At 43.8% G+C, this 24,358-nt stretch overlaps 1 protein-coding gene across 1 annotated transcript in view; it reads right to left on the bottom strand.

The window, feature by feature from the left end:
- Positions 1-545: 545 nt before the first annotated feature.
- LOC147115399 (scavenger receptor cysteine-rich domain-containing protein DMBT1-like) overlaps positions 546-24,358 on the bottom strand; it is a 63,284-nt gene continuing 39,471 nt past the window's right edge. The window contains exons 7-15 of the mRNA XM_085989575.1: positions 17,554-17,865; positions 9,919-10,233; positions 9,286-9,600; positions 9,139-9,213; positions 4,690-4,995; positions 2,983-3,118; positions 2,518-2,600; positions 2,349-2,438; positions 546-601 (exon numbers count right to left, since the gene is read on the bottom strand). Coding sequence (XP_085845701.1) covers positions 546-601; positions 2,349-2,438; positions 2,518-2,600; positions 2,983-3,118; positions 4,690-4,995; positions 9,139-9,213; positions 9,286-9,600; positions 9,919-10,233; positions 17,554-17,865 — 1,688 coding nt within the window. The remainder of the gene's footprint in view (positions 602-2,348; positions 2,439-2,517; positions 2,601-2,982; positions 3,119-4,689; positions 4,996-9,138; positions 9,214-9,285; positions 9,601-9,918; positions 10,234-17,553; positions 17,866-24,358) is intronic.

The raw sequence follows: 24,358 nt of genomic DNA on the forward strand, positions 1-24,358 counted from the left end.
TGATTGTGCCACTACCAGCCCTCAGATAAGTCGCCCCACTGTCGATGATATAACATCAGGTTCATCCCTTTGATGGAAATCAGTACCTGAGGATGAGGAACGAATTCTTGCCAAGCGTAATTCCTCGATGCACGCACGTGAAATAACTATAATAAGAAAGCTGCCAGGCCTTTAAAACTGCATCCTCCAAAAGCAAGTGGCAAATACGCCAAAATTGTAAAGTTCACGGTATTTACCAAATAAAACAAATCCAAATTTAAACCATTTTAGATATCGAATCGATGATTCAGTCGACAGAACGTCCTAATCTGCCCTTCTGTGCACAGCAAATTACTGTCCTCTTTCATTTCACGGAACTTCCCACTGGAAGTTTCCCATCAGTGATGACTGATAAATCTGTTGGATTCGATTTTAGATTTTCTACATCAGGACCTGGTTCAAATCAAATTCGATACGTAATTAACAACTGTCAGGATAGTTCGTAATTCCAAAAACTGAAGGGGGAGTAACTCAAGTGGTGGTGGTGCTCACAACTCCAGCTCAAATTATTGAACATCGTCATATTCTCCTCCGAATTCACCATCAAAGAGAGTAAAGGAACCTAAAAAAAGACAAACATATTGAGCTGGTTCTAGACAATGTAGCAATCAAAATAATGGGTGTAACAATCACATAGTCTGCTTGTGAGCCTATCCAACTCCAATTGGTTTGCTGTCAGTCCATCTAATCGCTCTACATATCCATTCAGCTATCGCTCACTCGACACAAGAATTCAAACCTCCATAACCAAAATAGTACATTCCCTGTTACAGTCCATCCCACTAAAATGGCAGTAAAGGCATCAGAATACCGGCCCTCCAAACCTAATCATTGATTTAATTTATAGAACAATGCAAGGTCCGGGGTAAATGATGTAACCTATAGGTAGGCGATTATCAATTGTTTTGCTTCTGTTTTTGAGTGCTGAAGCCATGACACTGATTTCCTACCCTTTCTATAAGGTGCATTACTAACACCTTTAAATAATAGGGTGTACAGTTGCAGGGTGTCTGTCTGATCCCAGTTTATATGAGGCCCGTGTCCCTTCTAACCGCCCAACACAAGGGACATTGGAGTCTCGTCACTAATAGCGACAGCGTGTTATCTCTGTACTCTTTATACAACACTAATAGTCTAGATGATGTTTACAAATCTTTTAACACATTCCACGGGCTGGGGTCATGCCTGGTACATAGGAAGATGGTTGTGATTGTTTGAGGCCCATCATCTCAACTCTATGATATCGCTGCAGGCGTTTCTCAAGGCAGTGTCCTAGACCCAACCATGTTCAGCTGCTTCAACAATGACCAGCCCTCTATCTTAAGGTCAGAAATGGGAATGTTCGCTAGTGATTGCAACGTGCTCAATGCCGTTGGCAATTCCTAAAATAATGAAGCAATCATTATGCAGCAAGACCTGGACAATATCCAGACTTTGGCTGATAAGTGGAAATAGTACTCGCACCACACAAGTACCAGAAAATGACCATCTCCCAAAAGAGAGCCCAATCACCGCCCATTGACATTCAATGGCATTCCCATCGTCAGCTCTTCCAACATCAGCATCCTGGGCGACACCATTTATCAGAAACTTAACTGGACCAGCCACATAAATATTGTGGCTACAAGAGCCTGAGTATTCAGCGGCGAGTGTCTCACCTCCTGACTCCCCAAATTCGTTATACTACCTATAAAGAACAAGGAATTCAGGAGTGTGATGGAATACTTTCCACTTGACTGGATGAGTGCAGTTCCAACAACGTTCAAGAAGCTCGATATCAAACTAGGCAAAGCAGTCCATTTGCTCGGCACGCAATCCACCACCTTAAATATTCACGCCCTCCACCACCGGCGCAATGTGACTGCAGTGTGTACTATCTACAAGATGCATTGCAGCAACTTGCGAACACTCTTCAACTAGACCTCCTAAACTTCCGATCTCTACCACCTAAAAGGACAAGGGAAGCAGGCTCAAAGAAGACTACGTTCCAAGTAGCTGTTTCTTCATCTCAGCTGAGTCAAAATTGGAACTCCCAACCGAACAGCAATTTGGGACTACCTTCATCTCATGACTCACCACCACCTTCTCAAGGGCAATTAGGGATCGGCAATAAATGCTGGATTTGCCAGCCACACCCACATCCCAAGAATGAATAAAGGAATTATGAAACGAGTCCGCAGTATAACTAGTCGATCGCTAGATTGCTGTGTGTTTGTAAAGGGTCTGAGTGTAACAGTGATATGTTGGTTCATTTTGTCGCGCTTTGTTTCACGGCGGGCAGCGTGTGACAGGATTTCAAATTGTCCTACCTTCCATACTTATATCTTCACCGTCACTTTCGCGTAAATCGCTGTCCAGATAATATTCCAGCTTGTCTGCTGAACTGAGAGAGTGTGAATCTAATAACGAAACAAATTGCAATCTTAAAATACAAAGATTCATTAAAATGAAAGATGCATCAAGCTTAAAGCTAATTACCAGGTAGTGCCCCAAGCTCCTGAATCTCTATCTCCTCATAAACCTGCTCAGGAATTCCAGTCGTAGATTTGTGTCTGATTCTGCTGACTGTAGTAGAAAGAACGGGAGAAAATCGGGTGAGCAATCTTCCAGATTTATTTATATCTCTTTCTCCCTTTTTCCTATTTCCGTCTCTCATTCTTGCTTTCGGTCATTTATCGGTCGTTTGGACACTGATATATCCGCGTAATAAATAAGCTCCCGCCCAAGAAGCCAGTTTCGTTAATTTTGCAAGGGTAACTTTGATTGGTTTGTTTGATTGTTTTCCCGACAAACAGGATCTGTGCTGAGTACTTTGCCCTCAGTTCTTTTTTCTGGATTTCTCGCGCTTTCTGTGCAATCTCAACCCATTTAACAATTACTAGAAAAGATGAGCAGTAAAAGGACACTGCATTTATTCGTCAGGAGTTCACCCAACTCATTAACCAACCTTTCTGGAAGCTTCTCTGTAGTTCTACGGCCAAAGCAACTGTTACGGCAACCAAAAGGGCACCAAGAATGTAGGGGATGATGATGTGGGAGGGCCTCTGCTGGTGAAAAGGCGCTGTGTACTGCTGATGGCCTGTAAATAAAAGCACTTAATATTACCACAGAGCAAAGCTGCCCACTCATTTCAGTAACTCACGGATACAGCAACCGGATCGAACTGAAATATTCATGGGTTACACTGGGGCAGAGTCCCATTACCTGGCAGGAGTTCTGTTGTTGTATTTACGGATGTTTTTATTCTTCGCATCATTTTAAGTCAAACCCAATTAATAAACCTCAGTTTCAATCTAAACCTCACACTCTTTACCTTTTTTCCCAGCTCGCGAACTCATACTGTAATTAACCGTAAATTGGTCTGTCTGGGTAGAAATGGTTCAGTTCTGGACAGACATTGGCCGTGGCACAGACGGGTTAATAATGTAACCCTGCAGTGCCAATAACCTGAAGGAATATATAGACGTATATACAACTTTGCTGATGGGACCACGTTAGGTGACACATTAAATAGTGCAGATAGGAGCAGAAAGTTGCATAAGGGCGCAGATAGATTAAGTGAGTTGGCAAAACTGTGCCGATGGAGTGCGTTGTGCGACAGAGTGAGATGATCCACTTTGGAAATAAGAAGATAGATCAGAGTATTTTCTAAATGGTGAGAAGATGAAACTGGGGTTAAGCAGAGCGAGTTAGAAGTACAAGTATTGAAGTCACTAAAATCTAGTGGACAGATCGAAAGATACTGAATGGCGGAACAGACACACGGGACTGAATGGCCTGTACCTGGCCCGCTGTTCATAGCACGTGGGATGGTTCTCAGGATGGACTCTGCCAAATCTACACTTTGTACCGTTGCAGTAAGATTTGGCTTCTCTTCACTAGGTGACATCGCGGGGCAAGAATCGCCGTTTATGATTGATAAAGTCTTTTAGTAACCAATCTTTCTGGGAGCTTCTCTGCAGTTCTGCGGCCAAAGCGAGTGTTACGCAGCCAAAGGTGCACTAAGAATGCAAGGGATGATGATGAGGGCGGGTCTCTGCTGGTTGCAGTGTCGTCCAGCAGATTGACGTGGCTACAAAGCAACTAAACACATTTTAAAGGAACATCTGGCTGATGTCAGGAAACACGTGACTGTGCATTTAAACTAGTGAGAGATATTTAGATATGCTGGCATAAAATTAAAAATAATCCAACTGTTGTCCCTGGTGAGTGGTTTCTACTCGCGGATTATAATCATAACAAAAACTTGCACTAATCCTAATAAAGTGCCCCAAGGCGCTTCACAGGAGCGTTATCAAACAAAATTAGACACCGAACCAGATAGAAAGACATTTGGACAGGTGACCAATAGTGTGGTTAAAAAGGCAGGCTTTAAGGAGTGATTTAAAGGAGGAGAGAGAAGTAGAGAGGCGGAGAGGTTTAGGGACGAAATTCCAGATCTTAGGGCCCAGGCAGCTGAAGGCACGGCCGCCAAAGGCGGAGCGATGAAAATCGGGGATGTGCAGGAGGCCAGAATCGGAGGAGCGCCGAGATCTCGGGCGGCTGTCTGGCCGGAGGTGGTTCCAGAGCTAGGAAGAATCGTGGCATTGGAGAGATTTCAACACAAGGATGAGAATGGTAAAATCGAGGCTATGCTTTAAAATCACGTACCAGAACATATCACACCGACGTCCTCTTTATGCCCACAGTCATGACGGCCCATTGCTGAAAACTGGCAGTCCCACAGGAATAGCTCACTTCCCTTGCATTTAACCTCGTCCATCCAAATGGTGCCGTTTCCTCGGTCGAATGCCGTCACTTCGGGAGCCCAGACTGGGTCGCCACAGTTTAATTGTCTACAGACGACAGCGGCATCGTGTCTATCCCAGGAATCATCGCACACCGTTCCCCACGTACCACTAAAGAATATTTCAACTCTTCCGGAGCAATTATTGAATCCTGCAGCCAGCCGCAGCTCTACATCAAAAGATGCACGTGTAAGCACTTGGACATGTTAACTTGCACTTGGATGCAATCACCTTTTTTTATTTGTGCTACAGTCTGACGGGACAGATGTTAAAGATCCCACGATTCTCACTGGACCAGGACCCTCTGCTGGAAAACATCAAGCTAAACTAGATGGCGGACGTGTACAGTGGAAGATAACTGCTCGCTCTCGGGTTTGCTGATGTTTAATGAGAGAATTTACAACATGTGAGTGGAACCAATTTTATTAAAACGCAGCCTGGCTACAGTTAGAATTATAGAATCATAGAATAGTACAGCAAAGAAGAGACCATTCGATCCATCGACCCTGCGCTGGCTCCTTCGAAGAGCAATCCAGATATTCCCACTGCCTCGCACCTCCCCCATATCACTGCCATTTTTTCTCCTTCAAGTAATTATCCAATTTCTTTTTCAAAGCTATTAGTAAATTTATTTGCACCATCTTATCAGGCAGTGCATTCCACATCCTAAACTCTCGATGTGTAAAAAAGATTTTCCTCATGTCACCGCTGGTTCTTTTGCCAATCGCCTTAAATCTATGACCTCTGCGTATCGATTCATCAGCCATTGGAAAGACTTTCTCTTTAATTACTCAATCTGAACCCTTCATTATTTTAAACACTTGCATCAAATCTCGTCTAAGCCTTCTGTGCTCCAAGAGGCATAATCCCAGCTTAAGAACATAAGAACATAAGAAGTAGGAGCAGGAGTAGACCATACTGCCCCTCGGGCCTGCTCCACCATTCAATAGGATCATGGCTGATCCGAACCTAGACTCACGTCCACTTCCCTGCCCGCTCCCCGTAACCCCTAATTCCCTTATCAGCTAGGAAACTGTCTATCTCCGTTTTAAATGTAATTAATATCATAGATTCCACAGCTCTCTGCGATAGCAAATTCCATAGATTTACTACCCTCTGAGTGAAGAAGTTTCTCCTCTTCTCAGTTTTGAAAGGGCAGCCCCTTATTCTAAGATTATGCCCCCTAGTTCGCGTCTCACCCATCAGTGGAAACATCCTCCCCACATCCACCTGATCAAACCCCCTCACAATCTTATATGTTTCGATAAGATCGCCTCTCATTCTTCTGAATTCCAATGAGTAGAGGCCCAACCTACTCAACCTTTCCTCATAAGTCAACCCCCTCATCTCTGGAATCAACCGAGTGAACCTTCTCTGAACTGCCTCGAGAGCAAGTATATCTTTTCTTAAATATGGAAACCAAAAACTGTACGCAGTATTCCAGGTGTGGCCTCACCAGTACCCTGTGTAACTGAAGCAAGACTTCCCTGCTTTTATACTCCATCCCTTTTGCAATAAAAGCCAAGATTCCATTGGCCTTCCTGATCACCTGCTGTACCTGCATACTAACCTTCTGTGTTTCATGCACCAGGACCCCCAGATCCCTTTATACTGTAGCACTTTGCAGTTCCTCTCCATTTAGATAATAACTTGCTCTTTGATTTTTTCTGCCAAAGTGCATAACCTCACACTTTCCAACATTATATTCCATCTGCCAAATTTCTGCCCACTTACTTAGCCTGTCTATGTCCTTTTGCAGGTCTATCCATGTAACTGTAATCCCTCATGCCCGGAGCCACGCTCGTAAATCTATCCTGTACCCGCTCCAAAGCCTTAATGTCCTTCCTAAAGCGTGGTACTCAGAATTGGACACAAAATTCCATCTGGGACAGAACTAGTGCTTTCTATAGGTTCAGTATAACTTCCTGTCTTTTGTACTTCATACCACTATTTATAAAACCCAGAATTATATCTGCTTTAAAGTTCGATACTTTAAGCAACGAAGGGTCACTAGGTTGATTACTGGAAAGAGGGTGTTATCCTATGAGGAAAGATTAAATAGAATTGGATTATATTCTCTGTAGTTTAGAAGAATGGGTGGTGATTGTATTGGAATGTATAAAATTATTAGAGGGCTTGAAAGGGTAAATGCTCAGAGGTTGTTTCGCCTGGGGTTATAGATGCAATATAAGGGGTCGGACATTTAGGACTGAATTGAGGAGAAATGTCTTCGCTCAGAGGTTTGTGAATCTTTGGAATTCTCTGTCTCAGAGGGCTGTGGATGCTCAGTCGTTCAGTATATTCAACACTGAAATTGATAGCTTATTGGACACTAAGCGAATCAAGGGATCTGGGGATAGGGCTGGGAAGTGGAGTTGATGATGAAGTTCAGCCATTAACTTTTTGAATGGCACAGCAGACTCGAGGAGTCGTATGGCCTACTCATGCTCCTAATTTTTATGTTATGATTTTCTTACGCTGTATTAACTGCTGTGTTAACCTGTCCTGACAGCTTCAAAGATTTGTGCACAAACACCCCCGTGTATCTCGTCTCTTGCACCACCTTGAAAATTGTACCATTTGGCTTGCATTGTCTATGCTCAATCTGTCTACCAAAATGTCTCACCTCACAATTTCCTGCATTGGATTTCATCTGCCATGTGTCCGCCCATTCCACCAGCCTGTCTACGTCCTCTTGAATTCGAACACTGTCTTCCTCACTGTTTACTTCACTTCCAAGTTTCGGCTCATCTGCAAACTTCAAAATAGTGTGCTGTACCCAAGTCCAAGTAATTAATGTATATCAGGAACAGCAGCAGTCCTGGTGGACAATCCTGGAGATTACCACTGTACAACTCCCTCCAGTCGGAAGAACAGTTATCACCACAACTCTCTGTTGTTGATTCCTTAGCCAATTTTGTATCCCTGCTGCTACTGCCCCTTTTATTGCATGGGCTTCAATTTTGCTAAATATCTTTAATCAAATGCCTTTTGAAAGTCCATATATACAATACCCAACCTCTCTGTTAACCCATCAAAAACTCAATCGAGTTAATAAAACACGATCTGCCCTCAACATATCTTTCCTTTCCTTTATGAGTCCATGCTTTCCCAAGTGGCTGTTATACTTCTCCCGCTTTATTGCTCCGAAAAGCTTCCCACCACAGTGTTAAACTGACTGGCCAGGTTCATCCTTCTTCTCTTTTTCAACAAGGGTGTAATATTTGCAATCCTCCAGTCTTCTGGCTCCACCACTGTATCTAAAGAGGAATGGAAGATTGTGGCCAACACCTCCGTAATTTCAACACTTACTTCCCTCTGCAAATTATGATGCATCCAATTTGGTCCACTTTAAGTACTGCCAGTATTTTTAGTACCTCATCTTCATCCACTTTTTAACTCACCAGGTATTCTGACAACCTCCTCGTTTACCTTTGCTTTTGCAAAGTCCTTTGCCTTGTTAAACACCGATGCAATGAACACATTTAGTAGCTCAACCATGCCTACTGCCTCCTTCAATCATTCTGCATTTTGGCGGCCCCACTGCTCCCGAGATGCTCCCTGTCTGTGTCAATCTCTTCTTCACCCACTTCATTCCGCAGAACCAGATCCAGAAATGCCTACTTCCTCGTTGGGCAGGAAACGTACTGATAAGGAAACTTTTCCCGAACACGTTTCAGATATTCTTGCCCCTCTATGCCATTAACACAATCACTGCCCCACTCAATATTGGGGTAGTTAAAATCTCCTGAGATCCTGGCATACAGCGGAGGCAGTTGTTACGCAGAACCGACCGTGCCATAAATCAGAATAGAAAGTCTGCATGTTCCCCGACAGGAGGCAATTGGCCAAACTCCAATGTTGACTAAAGAGTTGGTGCAGACTGCGTGACAACTGACCCACAAGCTAGATATGTCTGACTAAAGAATCTCCCATTCCTCAACATGTTATCCTGGGAGCCTCTGTCCCCTTCCCCCGCAACCTGTTCTATTGATTAACAACAGCGAATTACGAAGTGATCAATTACATCGTACAATCGATAATTTCAAAGCAGCTGATTCTGGCAGTCCTGAAATGAACTGGCTGAAATGCAATTGAATCGTCCACTGTCCTTGTTCCTGTCAAGTACATTCGCTCCTCGACTTAAAACGGCTGTTTTACTAATGGTGATGAACAGACTGATTGTATCCACCGAGGATTTTATATAATAAAAAATGCATGGACACACAGACGTTTTAAAAATAAACCAAATGAAAATAAATCCCAGCAGACATATAGCACGATCCTTAATACTATCCATATCACAAATTACCAGCATCTTCTGGAACTGGTGCCATTTTATTTTTCTTCGTGTCCGCCTCATCGCGGTTCATCATCGGATTTATTTCTGAAAAACAATTCCAGCCATTACTTTAGTGAAACATCCCCCAAAAAACGGGTTCCATTTGCAATTTCTTACCTGAACAAATGACCCCAACATCTTCCTTGTGCTCACAGTTATGTTGGCCCCATGGTGAAGATGGGCATTGCCATAAGAGAGAATCGTGCAAACGACATTTCACATCATCGAGCCAGATCGGTCCAGAACCCTTTCCAAATGCTGCATTATCTTCCACAGATCGGGCCGAGCCGCAACTAAGCTGCTTGCAAACCACTTCTGCATTTTCCAGGCCAAAGACATCGGAACAAACAGTGCCCCAGGTCATATTATAGAAAACTTCAACTGTACCCTGGCAGGGACTCCGTCCATTCGCCAGCCTTATCGCCCTATGTTCTGTAGAACAAAGAGTGAAGATTAAACTTCGCTTTAGCAATACCTTACTTAAGTAAATGTAAAAGCAAGAGATCCGGCGCTTTCTCTTCTTTAACAGCGTTACATTTAACAGATTGCTGATCTCAGAAACGGGTAAAGGTTAATTATATCAGCGGAAGTAATTTAGAAGATATTGGAATGTTTCTTAGAGACACGTGTTCTACATTGTGATGCGGAGTCAGTACATCAAAGGGCTTTCCTGCAAATTAGTTGACCTGAGCTACGTTTGTTAAAAATGGCTGGAGTCGAAAAGTGCACATATGTGAAAGTACATCTCACCCGAGCAGATAACTCCAGCATCTTCTTTATGAATGCAGTCGCTCTCAGCCCACGGCCCCGCCAGACATTCCCACAAAGCCGAATCATTCGCTGAACATTTCAGGTTGTCCAACCAGATAGGCCCCGATCCTGTGCCAAACCAACCGGAAATCGTTGCGTTTAGAGCCTGTCCACACTTCAGCTGGTTACAGACAACATGGGCGTCTGTTAAATCCCAGGAATCATCACACACAGTTCCCCAGGTTCCGTTGTAGTTCATCTCTACCCTTCCAGCACAGCGACTTCCACCATCCGCCAACCTTATCGGAATATGATCTGCAGCACAGGAATAATTATATTGAACTGTATGCGGACCAGGAAGTATCTTCTGCACGGCTCCCAATCGATTCATTCCCATCTGATGTATTGTTTCTAATTAGTTTTGTTACAACGATTAATTTGTTGTCACGTTTCTGTCAAACTTTCGTGCAACATTTTCCATTATAATTTCCTAAGCACACATTGATAATGAAATCTAACTATGTAAACTTATTCAGAGCAACTTCTCCCAGTGCAGTTGTTATGTTGCTGTAAGTAGTCAGAGGATGTAAAATAAAAATATATAAATGAGGACTGAATCTATGCTTTTAATATTGGAAGTAGAATTGACTAAAGTGGACTGGGAAAACAGATTAAAGTGTAAGATGGTACAAGAGCAGTGGTTTACATTCAAGGAGATATTTCACATCTTTCAAGATAAATATATTCCACTGAGGAAAAAGGGGAATAAAAGAAAAGACAGCCATCCGTGTCTTAGTAAAGTAATAAAGGACAGTATCCGACTGAAAGCAAGGGCATATAAAGTAGCCAAATCTAGTGGGATGATAGAAGATTGGGAAGCATTTAAAAGCCAGCAAACAATAACTAAAAGATTAATTAAGAAAGGGAAGATAGATTATGAAAGTAAACTAGCAAAAAATAAAAAAACAGATAGCAAGAGTTTCTACAGCTATATAAAAAGAAAAAGGGTGGCTAAAGTGAACGTTGGTCCCTTAGAGGATGGGACCGGGAAACTAGTGGTGGGGAGCATGGAGATGGCAAAGACGCTGAACAAATATTTTGTATCAGTCTTTACAGTAGAGGACTCTAAAAATATCCCAACACTGGACAAACAGGGGGCAATGGGGGAGGGGGGGAGGAGCTAAACATGATTAAAATCACGAAGGAGATGGTACTCAGTAAAATAATGGGACTTAAGGTGGATAAATCACCGGACCTGATGGCCTACATCCTAGGGTCTTGCGAGAAGTGGCGGTAGGGATTGTGGATGCATTGGTGATTATTTTCCAGAAGTCCCTGGACTCAGGAATGGTCCTGGCAGATTGGAAAACTGCTAATGTAACACCCTTATTTAAGAGGGGAAGTAGACAAAAAGCTGGAAACTATAGACCAGTTAGCCTAACATCTGTGGTTGGCAAAATGTTGGAGTCCATTATTAAGGAAACAGTAACAGAGCAGTTGGAGAAACATAATTTAATAGGACAGTGTCAGCATGGTTTTATGAAGGGAAAGTCATGTTTGACAAATTTGCTCGAATTCTTTGACGATGTAACATACAGGGTGGATAAAGGGGAACCAGTGGATGTAGTGTATTTGGACTTCCAAAAGGCATTCGACAAGGTTCCACACAAAAGATTAATGATCAAGATAAGAAATCACGGGATTGGGGGTAATATACTGGCATGGGTGGAAGATTGGCTATCTAACAGAAAACAAAGAGTTGGGATAAATGGTTCATTCTCGGGCTGGCAATCAGTAACTAGTGGTGTTCAACAGGGGTCAGTGCTGGGACCCCAACTCTTTACAATCTACATTAACGATTTGGAGGAAGGGACCGAGTGCAACATATCCAAGTTTGCCGACGATACAAAGATGGGAGAGAAAGCAGTGAGTGAGGAGGACATTAAAAAACCTGCAAAAGGACATAGACAGGCTAAGTGAGTGGGCAGAGATTTGGCAGATGGAATATAATGTTGGAAAGTGTGAGGTTATGCACTTTGGCAGAAAAAATCATAGAGCAAGTTATTATGTAAATGGAGAGAAACTGCAAAATGCTACAGTACAAAGGGATCTGCGGGTCCTGGTGCATGAAACACAACAAGTTAGTATGCAGGTACAGCAGGTGATAAGGAAGGCCAATGGAATCTTGGCTTTTATTGCGAGGGGGATGGCGTTTAAAAACAGGGAAGTCTTGCTGCAGTTATACAGGGTATTGGTGAGGCCACACCTGGAATACTGCGTGCAGTTTTGGTTTCCATATTTAAGAAAATATATACTTGTTCTCAAGGCAGTTCACAGAAGGTTCACTTGGTTGATTCCGGTAATGAGGGGGTTGATGTATGAGGAAAGATTGAGTAGGTTGGGACTCTACTCATTGGAGTTCAGAAGAATGAGAGGCGATCTTATCGAAACATATAAGATTGTGAGGGGGCTTGATCGGGTGGATGCGGTGAGGATGTTTCCACTGATGGGTGAGGCTAGAACTAGGGGGCATAATCTAAGAATAAGGGGCTGCCCTTTCAAAACTGAGATGAGTAGACACTTCTTCACTCAGAGGGTAGTAATTCTATAGAATTTGCTACCCAGAGAGCTGCGGAAGCAGCAACATTAAATACATTTAAAATGGAGATAGACAGTTTCCTAGCAGATAAGGGAATTAAGGGTTACGGGGAGAGGGCAGGGAAGTGGACGTGAGCCTAGATTCGGATCAGCCATGATCCTATTGAATGGTGGAGCAGGCCCGAGGGGCCGTATGGCCTACTCCTGCTCCTGCTACAGTGCACGGTGGCATAGTGGTTAACACTGTTGCCTCACAGTGCCAGGGACCCAGGTTCATAATCCGGCCTCGGGTGACTCTCTGTGTGGAGTTTGCACATTCTCCCCGTGTTTGCATGGGTTTTCTCCGGGTGCTCCGGTTTCCTCCCACAGTCCAAAGATGTGCGGGTTAGGTTGATTGGCCATGATAAAAATTGGCCCTTAGTGTTAGGGGGGATGAAATATATGGGGTTACGGGGATAGGGCTTGGGTGGGATGGCTATCGGTGTAGGGACCGGGTGCTAGGGTTTGGATGATCAGCCATGATCTCGTTGTATGGCGGAGCAGGCTCGAAGGGCCGAGTGGCCTGCTCCTAGTTTCTATGTTTCCTACTTCTTATGTTCTTATTAACTGAATAACATATGAAGCTGCTTCATCTGAAGTCTACACTTTTTAAAACCCAATCATTGGACCCAGGCCTCACTGAAAAAGCTGATATTTATTGCCCATCTCCAGCTGCCCTTCAGAAGCTGGTGATACAATGAACTGGTTTTTTCGGTTACAGTCAATTCAACCACGTTGGTGTAGTATTGGAGGCACACGTAGACCGGGCTGGGTAAAGACGGAAGTCTTCCTTTCCTAAAGGGCGTTAGTAAACTAGTTGGATTTTGTGACAATCCCACAGCTTCGCGGTCACTTTTAATGAAGCTAGCCTTTTATTGCCACAATTTTATTGCAAACTGATTTCAAATTCTCAAACTGCCGGATTACTAGGCCAGCAAAAAAAACTATGGCCCTTTAACCATGACGTGACTCTCTGACTGCAATGCCACAGAAGATCAATTAATATTATATTAAAATAATTAGTATTATAATAAAAAAAGTAGTACGCCTGTGCACACTTACAGTGGAAATTCCTATTTACGCGGGGCACTCACGATGTAACCTTGTAAAACTGTAATTTCTGTCTCCCACCAAAGATGACGCTGTAGAGCCTCGGTTTCATTTCTTTGATTGCTCTGCTTATACTGCAGAGAAACTCTTTTGTTCCAAGCAATACAATTATTTGCTTCCCAAAATGCCCGAGGATTTTCTACTCAAGAATAGATAAAAATTATACTCAAAGTATTATGAAAGAAATAAGGGGAGAACAACTGACTTGGGGAACAACTGACGCCTGTGTACCGAATTCATCTGCAACGACATAGGTAAAAAGAGGGATGAGGTCCTGCAGCAAGAATTTAGGGAGCTAGGTGAAGGATTAAAGAGCAGGACCTCAAGGGTTGTAATCTCTGGATTACTCCCGGTGCCACGTGCTAGTAAGTATAGAAATAGGAAGATAGAACAGATGAATGCGTGGCTAAAGGGATGGTGCAGGGGGGAGGGCTTTAGTTTCCTGGATCACTGGGTCTGCTTCTGGGAAAGGTGGGACTTGTACAAGTCGGACGGTTTACACCTGAACCAGAGGGGAACCAATATCCTTGCGGGGAGGTTTGCTAGCACTGCTGGGGGGGGTTTAAACTAACTTGGCAGGGGGATGGGGTACAGAGTGGAGCTATAGTAGGGGGTGATTTACAGCCAAATACAGAGGGAAAAACAAGTCAGCTGGGAAGGCAAAGCAAATATGTGAAGGCAAAAGAGAATATGGCAGGGCTGGAAGGCATTTATTTTAATGCAAGGAGTCTTGCAAATAAGGTGGATGAACTGAAGTTGTTGTTGAACACATGGGAGTACGATATTGTTGCTATCACGGAGACATGGTTGAGGGAGGGTCAGGACTGGCAGCTCAATATTCCGGGGTATAGAATCTTCAGGCGAGACAGAGGGGGGTGTAAAAGGGGAGGGGGTGTTGCAATATTAATTAAGGAGTCAATTACTGCTGTAAGGAGGGATGATATATTAGCGGGTTCCTCTAATGAGGCCATATGGGTAGAAATTAAAAACAAAAAGGGGGCAAGCACTTTGCTGGGAGTGTACTATAGGCCCCCAAACAGTCAGGGGGAGATAGAGGAACAGATATGTAGGCAAATCTCAGAAAAGTGCGAAAATAATAGGGTAATAATAGTGGGGGATTTCAACTTCCCCAATATTAATTGGGATAGTCAGAGTGTGAAAGGCTTAGAGGGTGCAGAATTCTTAAAGTGCATCCAGGAGAGCTTTTTGAGCCAACATGTAGAAAGTCCTACAAGAGAGGGGGCGGTACTGGACCTAATTCTGGGGAATGTAGCCGGGCAAGTGGTGGAAGTGTCAGTAGGAGAGCATTTTGGCGACAGTGACCACAATTCGGTGAGATTTAAGGTGGTCATGGAAAAAGACAAAGACGGCCCGGAAATAAGGGTTCTAAATTGGGGGAAGGCCGATTTTAATATGATAAGGCAGGATCTGGCCAAATTGGACTGGGAGCAGCTACTTATAGGAAAATCCGCATCAAAACAGTGGGAGACTTTCAGAAGGGAAATAGAGAGAGTACAACGCCAACATGTTCCTGTAAAGGTCAAGGGTGGGACCAACAAGCAAAGGGAACCTTGGATGACGAGGGATATACAAAAATGCATTAGAAATAAAAGGGGGGCTTTTGGCAGTTACAAAAGACTAAAGACAGAAGAAGCCCTAGAGGAGTATAAAAAATGCAGGGGCATACTTAAAAAAGAAATTAGGAGGGTGAGGAGGGGCCATGAAATAACACTGGCGAGCAAAATAAAGGAAAATCCTAAGATGTTTTATAAGTATATTAAGGGCAAGAGGATAACCAGGGAAAGGGTAGGGCCCATTAGGGACCAAAGTGGCAATCTGTGTGTAGAGCCAGATGATGTAGGCGGGGTTTTAAATGAATTTTTTGCATCTGTGTTCACTATGGAGAAAGACGATGCAGACATAGAAATCGGGCAAGGGGGCTGTGACATACTTGAACATATTAGCATCGAGAGGGAGGAGGTGCTAGCGGTTTTAGCAGGCCAAAAAGTGGATAAATCCCCAGGCCCAGACGAGATGTATCCCAGGCTGCTGTGGGAGGCAAAGGAGGAGATTGCAGGGGCTCTGACACAAATTTTCAGAACCTCTCTGGCCACAGGGGATGTACCAGAGGACTGGAGAACAGCTAACGTAGTACCATTATTCAAGAAGGGTAGCAGGGATAAACCAGGGAATTACAGGCCAGTGAGCCTAACATCTGTGGTAGGGAAATTATTGGAAAAAATTCTGAGGGACAAAATTAGTCTCCACTTGGAGAGGCAAGGATTAATCGGGGATAGTCAGCATGGCTTTGTCAAGGGTAAATCATGTCTGACAAATCTGATTGAATTTTTCGAGGGGGTGACTAGGGGGGTGGATGAGGGAAATGCTGTGGATGTGGTTTACATGGACTTCAGTAAAGCTTTTGACAAAGTCCCGCATAGGAGACTGGTCAAGAAGGTAAGAGCCCATGGGATCCAGGGTGCCTTGGCGCGTTGGATCCTAAACTGGCTGAGTGGCAGGAGGCAGAGGGTGATGGTCGAAGGTTGCTTTTGTGACTGGAAGCCTGTGTCTAGTGGGGTACCTCAGGGATCGGTGCTGGGTCCCTTGTTGTTTGTGATCTACATAAATGATTTGGATGAGAATGTAAAAGGTATGATCAGTAAGTTCGCAGATGACACGAAAATTGGTGGGGTGGTAAACTGTGAGGAGGAAAGCCTCAGGCTACAGGACGATATAAACGGGTTGGTCAGATGGGCGGAAAAGTGGCAAATGGAATTTAACCCTGAAAAGTGCGAGGTGATGCATTTTGGACGGACAAATAAAGCAAGGGAATACACAATGAGTGGTAGGACCCTAGGAAGTACAGAGGGTCAGAGGGACCTTGGTGTACATGTACATAGATCCCTGAAGGCAGCGGAACAGGTAGATAAGGTGGTTAAAAAGGCATATGGGATACTTGCCTTCATTAGCCGAGGCATAGAATATAAGAGCAGGGAGGTTATGATGGAACTGTACAAAACGCTGGTGAGGCCACAGCTGGAGTACTGTGTGCAGTTCTGGTCGCCTCACTATAGGAAGGATGTGATTGCTTTGGAGAGGGTGCAGAGAAGATTCACCAGGATGTTACCTGGGATGGAGCGCCTCAGCTATGAAGAGAGGCTGGACAGGCTGGGGTTGTTTTCCTTGGAGCAAAGAAGGCTGAGGGGGGACCTGATTGAGGTGTACAAAATGATGAGGGGCATAGATAGGGTAGACAAAGAGGAACTTTTCCCCTTAGTAGGGGGGTCAATAACAAGGGGGCATAGATTCAGGGTAAGGGGCAGGAGATTTAGAGGGGATTTGAGGAGGAACTTTTTCACCCAGAGGGTGGTTGGAATGTGGAACTCAATGCCTGAAAGGGTGGTAGAGGCAGGAACCCTCACAACATTCAAGAAGCATTTGGATGAGCACTTGAAATGCCATTGCATACAAGGCTATGGACCAAATGCTGGAAAATGGGATTAGACTGGACAGGGATGGATGGGCGGCGCAGACACGATGGGCCGAAGGGCCTCTTTCTGTGCTGTAAAACTCTATGACTCTATGACTCTATGACCCTACTATCTAAACCTGCTTCAGATGAAAAGTACACCTGAGCTTCAATCCCCCGGTCCAACCTCAGGGGAGATCAACTAACAATTTATTAAAAGTCTGGTGTACAGTTTCTTTTTCATGTAAGTGCCACAATCAGCTTCCTTTTAATGCTTTCCCTTCACACTTTCTCGTCACACTTTTCCCACTTGCTCTGATAAAATTGCGTGAGAAATGTCATGGGAAATTCAGGAGTATATCTTTAAAACGCGTTTTTCGGGATATATATTTTTATTTAGATAATAAAGAAATTCCTACCAGAACAAACCACGCCCACGTCTTCAGCGATAGAAAAGTGGTTCTCCTGTGTAAAACTGCAGTTCCACAGGTAGGGTTCACTTCCATTGCATCTGACATTGCTCATCCACACCGGCCCGTTGCCTGGTCCGTACTTCGAGTGGTTATAAACATTTACTGCAGAGCCACATTTCAGCTGTCTGCACACTACATCAGCGTTACTGAAGTTCCACAGACTGGCAGTCACTCTCCCCCAAATACCGCCGTAATAAACCTCCACTCGGCCATCACAGCCACTCTCTCCATTGGCCAGTCTCAGCTGCCAAATTTCAGCTGTAAGAATGTAGTTTGGAAATCAATCATTCACAATTCACAAGATCATGATTGTGAACATGAATTGTACAATTTCGTATTTTTGTCTGGTTTTTGCTATGCGTAAGTTAATAACATGAGAAAATTTGCAAATACGCTATAATATAGTCAGTATCTGCAAGAGAGAGAGAGGGGAAGGGCAATCCTTGGTCAATACTGCTGTCGTTAGGAGGACATATTCTTTACAGACAGGCCAGAAGAAAGAAGGGAGCTGCATCATCAGGTGAAGGGTAAGGATATAAGTCATGTATCGACCTTCACAAATGTGTCAATAACCTACCAAATAGACACGGAAGTTATATAATAACCTGTAAATCGGGATTAAATTTAATGCAATGAATCTGTTAATTGGCTGAATGTAATGGACTGCAGCGGCCCGTAGTCACCTTCTGAGGGCTTGTGGGCAGAGGCAGTATGATTAGGTCTTGTCCATATCGCCCACTTTCCGACAACAAATTAAAAAATATACAAAGGCTGTTTGGGTGTTGTTAGGAAGTAGAGGAATTCAGAGTAATAGGAACATAGGAAAAGGAGTAGACCATTCAGCCCCTCGAGCCTGTTCCGCCATTCAGTGAGAGCACGGTTGATACTCGATCTACCGCCTTGGCAATATTTCCCTTAATACCCTTGGATAGCGAAAATCTATCAACCTCAGATTTAAAATTATTAATTGAGGTAGCATCTACTGCTTTTTGTGGGAGAAAGTACCACACTTCTACCACCTTAAAGTGTTTCCTAATTTCTCATCTGAATGGCCTGGCTATGATTTGAAGGTTATATCCTCTTCCACCAGTGGAAAAAAGGTTCTCTCTTTCTAACCCACCAATACCTTTCAAAATCATATAAAACACAATGGCCCAGTAATTCCTGTCACAACGCGTGAGTACCGACAGGGTACTCACGCGTGTGCCAGGAGGAATTGCCGGTTTTCAGCATGCACAGCGCATGCGCTGATAACCGGCATTTCCTGTCCTCTGACCCAAGGGGTTAAGAGGCTGAACGCATGCGCGGTATTGGGCAGCGCGTGCGGCTTGGATTTCCTGTATTTTTACAGATTTGCGCATGTGTAAAGGGCTCCGGTTTTTACGCATTGAAAAACCACACATAAGTACTTAGTTTTACAGGTAAGTGGTCTTTTAGTACAATTTAGAATTTTTTTTTCCACAGGTTTATTATTTTTAAAGAATCTACAGTAAGGTAAGTTTAGTTTTAGACCCTATTTTTTTTAAATGTATTTTTTTCAAAAATTTGATTAATTGTTTAAAATAGTTTTTTTAAAGTTATTCATAGTTAATTTAATTATTGGGATGCTTTTTAAAATTTTATTTAAAGTTTAAGTAGTGTTTTGGGGTGCCGTACTTTTCATGAGTTTGACAGTCTTTACTATCAAACTTATGAATGAAGTTTCCCCTCCCCTGATTGGCTGAACAGTGCTCACCTGATCCCAGCCGGCACATCGCACTAACTACGCCGCTGGGTCAGGTTAGCACAGCGCGCCGAGATCAGAACCTGGCCACTGACAGGAAATCCACTGCGGGCCAAGTTTCAGATGTCGGCGCGCCGGGTAAGTGCACATCGGGGGCTTGCACGCGCGGCAAGCCCCCGACACCAAGTTCTGGGCCAATAAAATCAACCCTTCTATATTGAAAGGAATTACATTTGATGTAATCGCTCCTCAAAATTTAAACCTTGAAGCCCTGCTACCATTCTAGTGAATCTGCGCTGCAATCCTTCCAAAGCCAATATATCCTTTATGAGATGCGGTGCCCGGAACTATATACAGTACTCCAGATGCCGTTTAACCAGGGCTTTGTATAGCTGTGGCAAATTATCATCTTCTTTACAATCTAGCCTTCTAGTTTTAAAGGCTAACATTGCATTAGCCTTTCTGGTAATACTTTGTACTTGACAACTACATTTTATTGATCTGTATACATGGAACCCTAAACCTCACTGGAACTCCACTGTTCCTAGCTCTCACCATTGTAAAAATCATCGGACTTATCCTTTTATGTCCAAGGGGGGCACGGTGGCATAGTGGTTAGCACTGTTGCCTCACAGCGCCAGGGACCCGGGTTCAAATCTGGCCTCGGGCGACTGTCTGTGTGGAGTTTGCACATTCTCCCTGTGTCTGCGTGGGTTTTCTCCGGGTGCTCCGGTTTCCTCCCACAGTCCAAAGATGTGCAGGTTAGGTTGATTTGGCTATGTTAAATTGACCCTTAATGTTAGGGGATTAAATACGTGGGGTTACAGGGATAGGGTGGGATATGTGTCGGTGCAGGCTCGATGGGCCGAAATGGCCTCTATCTGCACTGTGGGGATACTGTGTGTAAATTGTATAATCTCAAACTTACACGCGTTGAAATCCGTCTGCCACAGTTTTGCAACTCACCTAACCTGCCAATGTCTCCTTGTAATGTGATGCTCTCATTTTACACTACTTACTATGCCACTAATCTTTGTTTCATCGGCAAAGTTGGATATATGGCTCTCTAATGTGCTATCTAAGTCTTTAATAAATATAGTGAATCGTTGAGGTCCCAGGACAGTCCCTTGTGGCACACCACTAGTCACTTCCTTCCAATTCCTGTTCTTACCCGTTATCCCTATTCTCTGTCTTCTACCGCCTAACCAACCTTCTAACCAGGTCAATAATTTGCTTTCAATTCCATGAGCTTTCATTTCAGCCAGCAGTCTCTTATGTAGAACGTTATCGAATGCCTTCTGGAATACAAATAAACTATATGCATAGCCATTGCCTGTCTCCTAATTTAGTTACTTCCAGAAAATTGCAAACGGATTCGGTCGGTTTACAAATCCATGTTGACTCTCTCTAATGAGTTCAAATGCTTTGTCAATCTGTCCTTAATTATATATGCCAATAACTTCCCCACAATAGATGATAGATGAACAGGTATGTCATTTCCTGGTTCCTCTCTCTCATCCATTGCGTAAAGAAGAAAAATTGCAGTTAACTAAGCGGCGGAAAACATCACAGAATTCAAGCTTGTAGATTGGTTGAAGCTTGGAATATTATGATTAGAAACGGCGCTACTTTATCACTATATTGTATGCCTGGTAGGAAATACATTTAATTTTCTGTCAGTTCTTATTAACTCGTTAAACCTATTCTCAGTTATTGGAACATATAATTAATTATCAATGACGATAATCAACCAATCTTGCCCATAATATTTGTAATTAATGATCACCATTGATAAATCATTATTGGTGCTTATTTCTAATGATCGATTATTCTTATCCTTAATTGTTGCTTAAAATGATTGGTGAAGATGATTAATCATTAATGCTCATTACTAATTGTTTTATGTTTATTATTAATGAATGGTACTTATCAATAATCGAAACTTAGCATTAAAAACCATTCACATGCTTAATGATCGCTGTTTCGTATTAAAGATCGATGGTTATTATTGACGACACTATTGTCACAACATTAGAGCTGGTATTTCAATGCTGAATATAAAGTCTAAATCATGCAAAAATATAAAGTGTACAATGTATAGTTAGGCCCCTTGCTAATTAAAGAGGGTGACCTTATGAAGATTTCTTTTTACATCTGATTAAGATCTATAAATAATTTCTGATTACAACATTGAGAAGAATTATTTTGAAATACATTAGAACTGGTTGATTGAATCAAATCTCCCTTAATTCCCCATGTAGGTGTATTGTACTGTTTTTATAGAATATTTACCGTCTTTATGATTTTCCAGCCCATAGCCTTCATTTGGATTACAGCAATCTCCAGTTACTAGCACACGGAAATTATACAATTTCAGTACTCGTTGTCAAAATATATTTTATTTACCAACAGGAGCCTGTTGTAACTCTCTGTAGCCATTATTCACCAACTCCCCGCTATAGTAACCTTCCCCGACCGGCATTTGGTCAGCACAGGTCATTATACCAGATTATACCTCGGGAATTCAGAGAAGAGATGAATTTTCTCATCAGGATTTTCTAAGCCAAAGCAAATTGTGTGTCATGTCTGTTAATAACAGGTCTGTATTGCAGACTCTAATCAATGGAAATAGGTTTAATCAGGAAATGATGGGCACGTTTGGGACTGAGAAAGAAACAAAAAGACGGGTAATTTTTCTGGGGGTCAGAGGCGGCGTTTGGAGGCGGGTCGGCTGGGAGGTTTTTTTAATAACGGGTACGGAACCCGGTTTCAAACCACCTCCACGCTATTCTGCCAGATGTCGAGTCTGTCATCGATACGCAGATCCGACACCAAGTGGCGGGGGAGACAATTTACATCATTAGAGAGATTGTTAAGAGGCAATTAATTAGTATTATCATCTTACCTATAGATTTTTAGAGTTCGCCAACGGCTTCCCCGCTGCTCGGGTATCACGTCATGTTAGGAGCTCGGGTGCTGTGTCAGCGTGTGATGATTTCTTTATTTCACAGCTGCAAACGGTCTATAAAAGCTCCCATTTCATAGGTGTTCACTTTTCAAGGTTAGAAGCTGCTATTTACTGCATTTGGAAGACAGATTGACCTTTATGCAGCTTGCAAGTGCTTGGAGCTAACTTTCTATCTCATTCGAACAACCTCTCTCACCATTGACAGGTCATTTCTGTCATCTCAAGTTCATCTGCCATCTATTACATTAGCATCGTTGCCCATGAAAGAAATCTCACCTTGATCCTCAGAATCCCACCACGATCATCTCACACACCAGCAGCACCAGGCACACCAGCAGTACCAAAAACAACACCACCTTCTCCGCAATCAGCTTGTGCTTCACAAGACAAGCTATCAGCACCCGATGACTTTTCTGCCTGGGACGCCAGGGATGGTCTCACCATAGCAAGATTTACATCACTTGAAGCTGTAAACCTTGGTTGCCACATAATGCGCCAGGTTGGCACCACGTCACACCAAAACCATAAAGCATCCGGACAATGCCCAAGCCAGTCCATTCACACTCATGACCATGGCGGGGTGTACCGTTATGTCTCACCAGTCACTGCAACTTATTAAGCCCGGTGGCATAGTGGTTAGCACTGTTGCATCACAGCGCCAGGAACCCGGGTTCGAATCCGACCTCGGGTGACTGCTTGTGTGGAGTTTGCACATTCTCTCCGTGTTTGCTCTGGTTTCCTCCCACAGTCCAAAGATGTGCGGGTTAGGATGATTGGCTATGATAAATTGACCCTTAGTGTTAGGGGGATTAAATACGTGGGGTTACGGGGATCGGGTGGGATATGTGTTGGTGCAGGCTCGATGGGCCGAAATGGCCTCTATCTGCACTGTGGGGTTTCTGTGATTCTGTGAAGCCACTTCCAAAGGTGCACACAAATCTGTCAAAGAACGCTAAGTGTTGAAAATAAATAGTTCAATGTTTGACAGCACAGTAACAGAAACGTCACATGAACATTGGCTGAAACATCTAAGTAGCCACCCATGTGTGTTGTTAGTTGGTATGATTGGACGAGGATGAGATCGAGTGTGAGAGGTTGCAAGTGAAATCAGGATCTGATAATTTTGAGAGAGAGGGATGGGTGTAGGTGCAAGGTAGGTTGGTGTGAGTAAGGATGTGCAGGAGCAGGGTAGGGAAGGCAGAGTGATGGGGATGTGATGAGTGATACAGCAGGATAATGTTGAGTGTGGCTTTGCAGTAACGTTTTGCGATCTACTGAAAGGTTTGCATCAATGCAGCCTGGTCTTCCTGACAACGTCCCTGCTTGTGCCGTCCTGTGAAAGGTGCAACCAGGATGTTGGTCTCCTGGGAAGTGGACCTCCCTGCCTGCTGTGACTCCCTCCATAAGCATATGGAGGGTGTGGTGTATGTGCCTTTAAGAGCCCCTGTGTACTGTAATGCCGGTAATGGCCACTCAGGCTATATAAGCCTGCATAGTGTCTTGTATCTGTTAGTTCACCTCCAGACTTTGTTCAGTAAACACCTGTGAAACCAACTCCTGCATTCCGTGTCTCCATTAACACATGGATACAACAGTGGCGACGAATTGGAAACGGACTTACCTGCAATTCGGCAGCACCTCAAGGAGATCGATTCCTCAGACGAAAGTCGATGAAAAACAAGAAAGAAAAAAATAAAAAAAACTGTGGTTTCAGCAGCCAGCCGAGCTGGTGGCAGGTACTGCAATAATCCTTCCTGGGCGGCGGGCTGGGGCTCCATCGGCTGGCTCTGCAGCAGGGCCGAGCAGCGAAGGCGGAGGCAAACGGAGACAGAGGGTGGAGCACTCGGGAGACGGTCGGCGCTGCAAAGCAGGTCGGCGTTCGGACCAAGCAGAGGGAGGGAAAAAGTCCCAGAGAGTCCGGTAGGAATGAGTCTCCACCTATTAAAAATACCTATGTAAATAAAAACCGCGGAGAACAGCATTGTCAGAAGCGGCAGCGGCGGGAAAGCGCGGGAGGCGCCGTTTTTTTCTGTGGGGAAGAAAGGAAAGCGCGGGAGGCG

The sequence above is a fragment of the Somniosus microcephalus genome, chromosome 6 (genome assembly GCF_052327205.1).
Source record: "Somniosus microcephalus isolate GS21.2 chromosome 6, FLI_Smic_1.0, whole genome shotgun sequence".
Classification (NCBI taxonomy): domain Eukaryota; kingdom Metazoa; phylum Chordata; class Chondrichthyes; order Squaliformes; family Somniosidae; genus Somniosus; species Somniosus microcephalus.